The sequence below is a fragment of the Pristiophorus japonicus genome, chromosome 32 (assembly GCF_044704955.1).
Source record: "Pristiophorus japonicus isolate sPriJap1 chromosome 32, sPriJap1.hap1, whole genome shotgun sequence".
NCBI lineage: Eukaryota > Metazoa > Chordata > Chondrichthyes > Pristiophoridae > Pristiophorus > Pristiophorus japonicus.
In genome coordinates this window covers 4,247,132-4,257,635 of record NC_092008.1, presented here as the reverse complement: position 1 = coordinate 4,257,635, position 10,504 = coordinate 4,247,132, and the positions used below count along the sequence as shown (strand labels likewise).

At 55.1% G+C, this 10,504-nt stretch overlaps 1 protein-coding gene across 1 annotated transcript in view; it reads right to left on the bottom strand.

The window, feature by feature from the left end:
* Positions 1–9,929, bottom strand: part of hsd17b10 (hydroxysteroid (17-beta) dehydrogenase 10) — a 10,552-nt gene extending 623 nt beyond the window's left edge. Inside the window, 5 exon segments of the mRNA XM_070869048.1 lie at positions 848–985; positions 5,236–5,364; positions 6,543–6,707; positions 8,140–8,316; positions 9,860–9,929. Coding sequence (XP_070725149.1) covers positions 848–985; positions 5,236–5,364; positions 6,543–6,707; positions 8,140–8,316; positions 9,860–9,883 — 633 coding nt within the window. The 5' untranslated portion in view covers positions 9,884–9,929.
* Positions 9,930–10,504: the final 575 nt, after the last annotated feature.

The window sequence follows — 10,504 nt, the reverse complement described above, 5'->3', positions numbered from 1 at the left end:
GGGGGAGGGAGAGGGAGGGGGAGGGAGAGGGAGGGGGAGGGAGAGGCGGGAGAGAGAGGGGGGAGGGGGGAGAGATAGAGAGAGAGGGGGGGAGGGAGAGAGAGAACAGAAAGGAAAATAAATGATCAGAATTAAAAAGTATTTAACCACATTCCACCCCTCCCACTGAACACACACCCTCTCGCTGACCTGCACCTACTGTGGCGAGACCTTCCATCGATGGTCACTCCTCAGGCCCCTTCACTGTCCGGCACACTGCCCTTCCTCCCAACCCCTCCCACAGTAAATCATTCTTTCCCAGTGATTCCCCTCCCTCCCAGTCTCCGGTGCCAGGCCTGTCTCAGTGGGTCTTGCACTCGCCTCGGAGTCAGGAGGTCGTGGGTTAAAGCCCCCAACTGAGGGAGCGCCGCACTGTCGGAGGGGCAGTACTGAGGGAGCGCCGCACTGTCGGAGGGGCAGTACTGAGGGAGCGCCGCACTGTCGGAGGGGCAGTACTGAGGGAGCCCCGCACTGTCGGAGGGGCAGTACTGAGGGAGTGCCGCACTGTCGGAGGGGCGGTACTGAGGGAGCGGCGCACTGTCGGAGGGGCGGTACTGAGGGAGCGGCGCACTGTCGGAGGGGCAGTACCGAGGGAGTGCCGCACTGTCGGAGGGGCAGTACCGAGGGAGTGCCGCACTGTCGGAGGGGCAGTACCGAGGGAGTGCCGCACTGTCGGAGGGGCAGTATTTCGGATGTGACGTTAATCCCACTCTCCTGCTCGCTCCCCGTACCCTTTAATATCCCACCCACCCGCTCTCCGTTTCCTCTGTCCCCCTCCCCCATTCTCCCAGCCCCTGCCCTCCCTCGCCCCAGCTTCCCCCTTCGCGCGGAACGTACCTGGGGCGATGGTGACCACCCGGATGCCCTGTGGTGCCAGGTCGCGAGCGATGGGCAGAGTCATGGACACGATACCACCTTTGGAAGCTGCATAAGCTGCCTGACCCACCTTGCGTTCGGTTGTGGGGAGGGAGAGGGAGAGAGAGAGAGAGAGAGAAACAACGTAAATGGTTCAGTCGATCAATTATCGTCAATCTGTGTCCCTCTGGTTACCAACCCTCCTGCCCCTGGGACCAGCGTCTCCCAACCGACTCCAGCAAAAGCCCCTCATAATTGTGAACTCCTCTATCACATCTCCCCCTTAACCTTCTCGTGCGCCTCGCAGAACACTCCTTCAGCCTTTCCACGTCACTGAAGGCCCTCAGCCCTGGGACCATTCTGGTCAATCTCCTCCGCACCCTCTCCAAGGCCTTATACAATCAGAGGAATTTACCGGGCGGGAAGGAGGCCATTGCGGCCCATCGTGTCCGCGTTGTGCCGGCCGACCAAGAGCCATCCCCGGCCTAATCCCACTTTCCCGCTCTGGGTCCGTAGCCCTGTGGGTTACGGCGCTGTGAGCGCACGTCCAAATGTGGTGAGGGTTTCTGCCTCTACCGCCCTTTCAGGCCGTGAGTTCCACCCCAGACCCCCACCACCCTCTGGGTGAAGACATTTCCCCTCAAGCCCCCTCTAAACCTCCCCCCCAATTACTTTCAATCTCTGCCCCCTGGTTGTTGACCCCTCTGCCAAGGGAAACAGGTCCATCCTATCCACTCTATCCAGGCCCCTCATAATGTTAACGACTTGGAAGAAGGGACCGAGTGTAATGTTGTCAAGTTGCTGACGATACAAAGATGGGAGGAAAAGCAATGTGTGAGGAGGACACAAAGAATCTGCAAAAGGACACAGACAGGCTCAGTGAGTGGGCAAAAATTTGTCAGATGGAGTATAATGTTGGAAAGTGTGAGGTCATGCACTTTGGCAGAAAAAAATCAAAGAACAAGTTATTATTTAAATGGAGAAAGATTGCAAAGTGCCGCAGTACAGCGGGACCTGGGGGTTACTTGTGCATGAAACACAAAAGGTTAGTATGCAGGTACAGCAAGTGATCAGGAAGGCCAATGGTATCTTGGCCTTTATTGCAAAGGGGACGGAGTATAAAAGCAGGGAAGTCTTGCTCCAGTTATACAGGGTATTGGTGAGGCCACACCTGGAGTACTGCGTGCAGTTTTGGTTTCATAGAAACATAGAAAATAGGTGCAGGAGTAGGCTATTCGGCCCTTCGAGCCTGCACCGCCATTCAATGTGTTCATGGCTGAACATGAAACTTCAGTACCCCATTCCTGCTTTCTCGCCATTGATCCCCCGAGTAGTAAGGACTTCATCTAACTCCCTTTTGAATATATTTAGTGAATTGGCCTCAACTACTTTCTGTGGTAGAGAATTCCACAGGTTCACCACTCTCTGGGTGAAGAAGTTTCTCCTCATCTCGGTCCTAAATGGTTTACCCCTTATCCTTAGACTGTGACCCCTGGTTCTGGACTTCCCCAACATTGAGAACATTCTTCCTGCATCTAACCTGTCCAAACCCGTCAGAATTTTAAACGTTTCTATGAGGTCCCCTCTCACTCTTCTGAACTCCAGTGAATACAAGCCCAGTTGATCCAGTCTTTCTTGATAGGTCAGTCCCACCATCCCGGGAATCAGTCTGGTGAATCTTCGCTGCACTCCGTCAATAGCAAGAATGTCCTTCCTCAAGTTAGGAGACCAAAACTGTACACAATACTCCAGGTGTGGCCTCACCAAGGCCCTGTACAACTGTAGTAACACCTCCCTGCCCCTATACTCAAATCCCCTCGCTATGAAGGCCAACATGCCATTTGCTTTCTTAACCGCCTGCTGTACCTGCATGCCAACCTTCAATGACTGATGTACCATGACACCCAGGTCTCGTTGCACCTTCCCTTTTCCTAATCTGTCACCATTCAGATAATATTCTGTGTCTCTGTTTTTACCACCAAAGTGGATAACCTCACATTTATCCACATTATACTTCATCTGCCATGCATTTTCCCACTCACCTAACCTATCCAAGTCACTCTGCAGCCTCATAGCATCCTCCTCGCAGCTCACACTGCCACCTAACTTAGTGTCATCCGCAAATTTGGAGATACTACATTTAATCCCCTCGTCTAAATCATTAATGTACAATGTAAACAGCTGGGGCTCCAGCACAGAACCTTGCGGTACCCCACTAGTCACTGCCTGCCATTCTGAAAAGTCCCCATTTACTCCTACTCTTTGCTTCCTGTCTGACAACCAGTTCTCAATCCACGTCAGCACACTACCCCCAATCCCATGTGCTTTAACTTTGCACATTAATCTCTTGTGTGGGACCTTGTCGAAAGCCTTCTGAAAGTCCAAATATACCACATCAACTGGTTCTCCCTTGTCCACTCTACTGGAAACATCCTCAAAAAATTCCAGAAGATTTGTCAAGCATGATTTCCCTTTCACAAATCCATGCTGACTTGGACCTATCATGTCACCATTTTCCAAATGCGCTGCTATGACATCCTTAATAATTGATTCCATCATTTTACCCACTACTGAGGTCAGGCTGACCGGTCTATAATTCCCTGCTTTCTCTCTCCCTCCTTTTTTAAAAAGTGGGGTTACATTGGCTACCCTCCACTCGATAGGAACTGATCCAGAGTCAATGGAATGTTGGAAAATGACTGTCAATGCATCCGCTATTTCCAAGGCCACCTCCTTAAGTACTCTGGGATGCAGTCCATCAGGCCCTGGGGATTTATCGGCCTTCAATCCCATCAATTTCCCCAACACAATTTCCCGACTAATAAGGATTTCCCTCAGTTCCTCCTCCTTACTCGACCCTCTGACCCCTTTTATATCGGAAGGTTGTTTGTGTCCTCCTTAGTGAATACTGAACCAAAGTACTTGTTCAATTGGTCTGCCATTTCTTTGTTCCCCGTTATGACTTCCCCTGATTCTGACTGCAGGGGACCTACGTTTGTCTTTACTAACCTTTTTCTCTTTACATACCTATAGAAACTTTTGCAATCCGCCTTAATGTTCCCTGCAAGCTTCTTCTCGTACTCCATTTGCCCTGCCCTAATCAAACCCTTTGTCCTCCTCTGCTGAGTTCTAAATTTCTCCCAGTCCCCAGGTTCGCTGCTATTTCTGGCCAATTTGTATGCCACTTCCTTTGCTTTAATACTATCCCTGATTTCCCTTGATAGCCACGGTTGAGCCACCTTCCCTTTTTTATTTTTACGCCAGACAGGAATGTACAATTGTTGTAATTCATCCATGCGGTCTCTAAATGTCTGCCATTGCCCATCCACAGTCAACCCCTTAAGTATCATTCGCCAATCTATCTTAGCCAATTCACGCCTCATAACTTCAAAGTTACCCTTCTTTAAGTTCTGGAGCATGGTCTCTGAATTAACTGTTTCATTCTCCATCCTAATGCAGAATTCCACCATATTATGGTCACTCTTCCCCAAGGGGCCTCGCACAATGAGATTGCTAATTAATCCTCTCTCATTACACAACACCCAGTCTAAGATGGCCTCCCCCCTAGTTGGTTCCTCGACATATTGGTCTAGAAAACCATCCCTTATGCACTCCAGGAAATCCTCCTCCACCGTATTGCTTCCAGTTTGGCTAGCCCAATCTATGTGCACATTAAAGTCACCCATTATAACTGCTGCACCTTTATTGCATGCACTCCTAATTTCCTGTTTGATGCCCTCCCCAACATCACTACTACTGTTTGGAGGTCTGTACACAACTCCCACCAACTTTCCATATTTACGAAAGGATATACTTGCTTTGGAGGCAGTTCACAGAAGGTTCACTCGGTTGATTCCGGGGATGAGGGGTTGACTTATGAGGAAAGGTTGAGTAGGTTGGGCCTCTACTCATTGGAGTTCAGAAGAATGAGAGGTGATCTTATCGGAACGTATAAGATTATGAGGGGGGCTTGACAAGGTGGATGTAGAGAGGATGTTTCCCCTGATGGGGGAGACTAGAACTAGGGGACATGGTCTTAGAATAAGGTGCCGCCCATTTAAAACTGAGATGAGGAGGAATTTTTTCTCTCAGCGGGTTGTAAATCTGTGGAATTCGCTGCCTCAGAGAGCTGTGGAAGCCGGGACATTGAATATATTTAAGACAGAGATAGACAGTTTCTTAACCGATAAGGGGATAAGGGGGCGGGCAGGGAAGTGGAGCCGAGTCCATGATCGGATCAGCCATGGTCGTATTAAATGGGGGAGCAGGCTCGAGGGGCTGAATGGCCGACTCCTGCTCCTATTCCTGATGTACTTCTGTTCTGGCTGTTCGGGTAACTACCTGTCCGTCGTAGGCCGCAATGCTCGCGGTGTTGATCACAACGCCCCTCTGACCGTCCGCGTTAGGCTCATTCTTTCCCATCTCGCCCGCCGCAATTCGGATCACGTTGAAGGTTCCCGCGATGTTCACCTGCCGGGATGGGGGGGGGGGGAAGAGAGAGAGAGAGAGAGAGAGAGAGAGAGAGAGTCCAGTCAGTGAAACCAATCTAATCCCATTCTCCCCTCACTCCCCCCCCTTTAATATCCCACCCAGTCTAATCCCACTCCCCCCTTTAATATCCCACCCAGTCTAATCCCACTCTCCCCCTCACTCCCCCCTTTAATATCCCACCCAGTCTAATCCCCCTCTCCCCCTCACTCTCCCCTTTAATATCCCACCCAGTCTAATCCCACTCTCCCCCCTTTAATAACCCACCCAGTCTAATCCCACTCTCCCTCTCACTCCCTGCACCCTTTAATATCCCACCAAGTCTAATCCCACTCTCCCCCTTTAATATCCCACCCAGTCTAATCCCACTCTCCCCTTTAATATCCCACCCAGTCTAATCCCACTCTCCCCTTTAATATCCCACCCAGTCTAATCCCACTCTCCCCCTTTAATATCCCACCCAGTCTAATCCCACTCTCCCCTTTAATATCCCACCCAGTCTAATCCCACTCTCCCCTTTAATATCCCACCCAGTCTAATCCCACTCTCCCCCTCACTCCCCCCTTTAATATCCCACCCAGTCTAATCCCCCTCTCCCCCTCACTCTCCCCTTTAATATCCCACCCAGTCTAATCCCACTCTCCCCCTCACTTCCCCCTTTAATAACCCACCCAGTCTAATCCCACTCTCCCTCTCACTCCCTGCACCCTTTAATATCCCACCAAGTCTAATCCCACTCTCCCCCTTTAATATCCCACCCAGTCTAATCTCACTCTCCCCCTCACTCCCCCCTTTAATATCCCACACAGTCTAATCCCACTCTCCCCTTTAATATCCCACCCAGTCTAATCCCCCTCTCCCCCTTTAATATCCCACCCAGTCTAATCCCCCTCTCCCCCTCACTCCCCCTTTAATATCCCACCCAGTCTAATCCCCCTCTCCCCCTCACTTCCCCTTTAATATCCCACACAGTCTAATCCCACTCTCCCCTTTAATATCCCACCCAGTCTAATCCCCCTCTCCCCCTTTAATATCCCACCCAGTCTAATCCCCCTCTCCCCCTCACTCCCCCTTTAATATCCCACCCAGTCTAATCCCACTCTCCCCCCTTTAATATCCCACCCAGTCTAATCCCACCCTGCCGATTGGTCAGTGCTTACGAGGATCACTCTCTGAAAGTCTTCGAGATTGTGCATGATCTCCTTCTTGAAGTTGTAGGTCTTGGCGGCCACTGCGATCCCAGCGCAGTTCACCGCGATGTCCAGGCGTCCAAACTTCTCCCTCGCCAGGGCTACAGCGCTCTTAACGTCCGACTCCGAGGTGACCTGAGGGGGAGAGAAGCAGGAGAATGAGGTCGAGATGCACTGTTGGAGGGGCGGTACTGAGGGAGCGCCGCACTGTCGGAGGGGCAGTACTGAGGGAGCGCCTCACTGTCGGAGGGGCAGTACTGAGGGAGCGCCTCACTGTCGGAGGGGCGGTACTGAGGGAGCCCCGCACTGTCGGAGGGGCGGTACGGAGGGAGCGCCGCACTGTCGGAGGGGCAGTACTGAGGGAGCCCCGCACTGTCGGAGGGGCAGTACTGAGGGAGCGCCTCACTGTCGGAGGGGCAGTACTGAGGGAGCACCGCACTGTCGGAGGGGCGGTACTGAGGGAGCGCCGCACTGTCCGAGGGGCGGTACGGAGGGAGCGCCGCACTGTCCGAGGGGCGGTACTGAGGAGCGCCGCACTGTCGGAACTGAGGAAGCGCCGCACTGTAGGAGGGGTGGTACTGAGGGAGCGCCGCACTGTCGGAGGGGCGGTACTGAGGGAGCGCCGCACTGTCGGAGGGGCGGTACTGAGGGAGTGCCGCACTGTCGGAGGGGCGGTACTGAGGGAGCGCCGCACTGTCGGAGGGGCGGTACTGAGGGAGCCCCGCACTGTCGGAGGGGCGGTACTGAGGGACCAAAACTGCACGCAGTACTCCAGGTGTGGCCTCACCAATACCCTGTATAACTGGAGCAAGACTTCCCTGCTTTTATACTCCATCCCCTTTGCAACAAAGGCCAAGATACCACTGGCCTTCCTGATCACTTGCTGTACCTGCACACTAACCTTTTGTGTTTCATGCACAAGTAACCCCCAGGTCCCGCTGTACTGCGGCACTTTGCAATCTTTCTCCATTTAAATAATAACTTGCTCTTTGATTTTTCCAACCAAATCTCACACTTTCCAACATTATACTCCATCTGCCAAATGTTTGCCCACTCACTGAGCCTGTCTCTATCCTTTTGCAGATTTTGTGTGTCCGCCTCACACGTTGCTCTCCCACCTATCTTTGTATAGTCAGCAAACTTGGCTGCATTACACTCCGTCCCTTCATCCAACTTATTACTATAGATTGTAAATAGTTGGGGCCCCAGCACCGATCCCTGTGGCACCCCACTATTGTCATTTGCCAATTGGAAAATGAACCATTTATCCCGACTTTCTGTTCGTTAGCCAATCCTCTACCCATGCTAATATATTACCCCCCAACCCCGTGAACTTTTATCTTGTGCGGTAACCTTTCATGTGGCACCTTGTCAAATGCCTTCTGGAAATCCAAATACACCACATCCACTGGTTCCCCCTTATCCACCCTGTCCGTTACATCCTCAAAGAACTCCAGCAAATTTGTCAAATGTGATTTCCCTTTCAGATAACCATGCTGAAAGGCCTCCTCCTGCTCCGACTTTCAGTCTGTACGACCAAGTAGCGCTGTTCTGCGCTCCCCCACACTCCGTGTCCTTACGTCGCTGGTGCGAAGGCACATCGCTCGCCCAGTGCCTTGGCCACACTGGCCCCGTCGGACGTGGGCAGGTCGAGGATCACGGCGCTGGCTCCTTGCTGCACCAGTCGCTCGGCTGTGGCCCGGCCCAGCCCCGAGGCCCCGCCGGTTACCAGGCCCACCAAACCCTGCCGGGGGGAGGGGGGGGGAAAAAAACACACAACACACATCAGGCACCGAGTGTTAACGTTTCATTCACAAAACCGCAGCGGGGCGATCGACCGAGGGAGGGAGGGAGGGGGGGGGGATTGGGGGTGTACCAACACCACGGGGACCGAGGGAGGGGGGGGATTGGGGGTGTACCAACACCACGGGGACCGAGGGAGGGGGGGGATTGGGGGTGTACCAACACCACGGGGACCGAGGGAGGGGGGGGGATTGGGGGTGTACCAACACCACGGGGACCGAGGGAGGGGGGGATTGGGGGTGTACCAACACCACGGGGACCGAGGGAGGGGGGGATTGGGGGTGTACCAACACCACGGGGACCGAGGGAGGGGGGGGGATTGGGGGTGTACCAACACCACGGGGACCGAGGGAGGGGGGGATTGGGGGCAACCCACTACGGGGACCGAGGGAGGGGGGGATTGGGGGTGTACCAACACCACGGGGACCGAGGGAGGGGGGGATTGGGGGTGTACCAACACCACGGGGACCAAGGGAGGGGGGAATTGGGGGCGACCCACTACGGGGACCGAGGGAGGGGGGGATTGGGGGTGTACCAACACCACGGGGACCGAGGGGGGGGGGGATTGGACCGCACCAACACCACGGGGACCGAGGGAGGGGGGGGATTGGGGGTGTACCAACACCACGGGGACCGAGGGAGGGGGGGATTGGGGGTGTACCAACACCACGGGGACCGAGGGAGGGGGGGATTGGGGGTGTACCAACACCACGGGGACCGAGGGAGGGGGGGATTGATTGGGGGCGACCCACTACGGGGACCGAGGGAGGGGGGGATTGGGGGTGTACCAACACCACGGGGACCGAGGGAGTGGGGGATTGGGGGTGTACCAACAACACGGGGATCGAGGGAGGGGGGGATTGGACCGTACCAACACCACGGGGACCGAGGGAGGGGGGGATTGGACCGTACCAACACCACGGGGACTGAGGGAGGGGGGGATTGGACCGCTCCAACACCACGGGGGCCGAGGGAGGGGGGGATTGGGGGTGACCCACCACGGGGACCGAGGGAGGGGGGGGATTGGACCATACCAACACCACGGGGGCCGAGGGAGGGGGGGGATTGGGGGTGACCCACCACGGACCCCCGGGGGAGGGGGGGGATTGGACCGTACCAACACCACGGGGACCGAGGGAGGGGGGGATTGGACCGTACCAACACCACGGGGACCAAGGGAGGGGGGGATTGGACCTTACCAACACCACGGACCCCCGGGGGAGGGGGGGATTGGACCGTACCAACACCACGGGGACCAAGGGAGGGGGGGATTGGGGGTGACCCACCACGGACCCCCGGGGGAGGGGGAGGGGGGTTGGACTGTACCAACTCACTGTATTTAAGGGGAAGGGGAGAAGTTAAACCGAGAAAGGAAGGAATTCCTTCTGGAAGGTTCCCCGGGTGGGTGGGTGAGCTGCCCTTTGCCCCCTGACCCTGTGACCCCGGGATTTAGGGTCCCCCCCCCCCGGGGGTTCGCTTCTCACCGACACCGAGCGCACCGCCGCCATCTCCCTCTCTGCCCCGCCTCCCGCTCTCCGCCAATCACAGCGCTCCCCTCCTTCGCCCCCTTTCCCCATTACAGCCAATCAGGACCGTCCACCAATCGACCAGCCCCCCCCCCCCGCACTCCCAGACCCACGTGGACCCCCGGCCAGCCAATGGCACGACGCGGCCACCACCCCCCCACCCCACGCACCAATCAGACGGCAGCCGCCTGCAGCAGGACCAATCACAGCGCGGCGCTCCCTCCCCCCTGGCTTCCACCAATCAACGCGCCGCTCACCAGCTCTCCACCAATCACAGTGCGGCGCTCCCTCCCCCCCTGGCTTCCACCAATCAACGCTCCGCTCACCAGCTCTCCACCAATCACAGTGCGGCGCTCCCTCCCCCCTGGCTTCCACCAATCAGAGCGCCGCTCACCAGCTCTCCACCAATCACAGTGCGGCGCTCCCTCCCCCTGGCTTCCACCAATCAGAGCGCAGGGGGGATTGTTCAAGGGGAAAGGGGAGATTTATTTTCCACAATCTATAGATTTATATAAATGATATATTTGTGTTACATCAGCTATTTATTTATATAGATTATATAGACCTGAGATATATAGATGTAATTTATATAATATATTTATT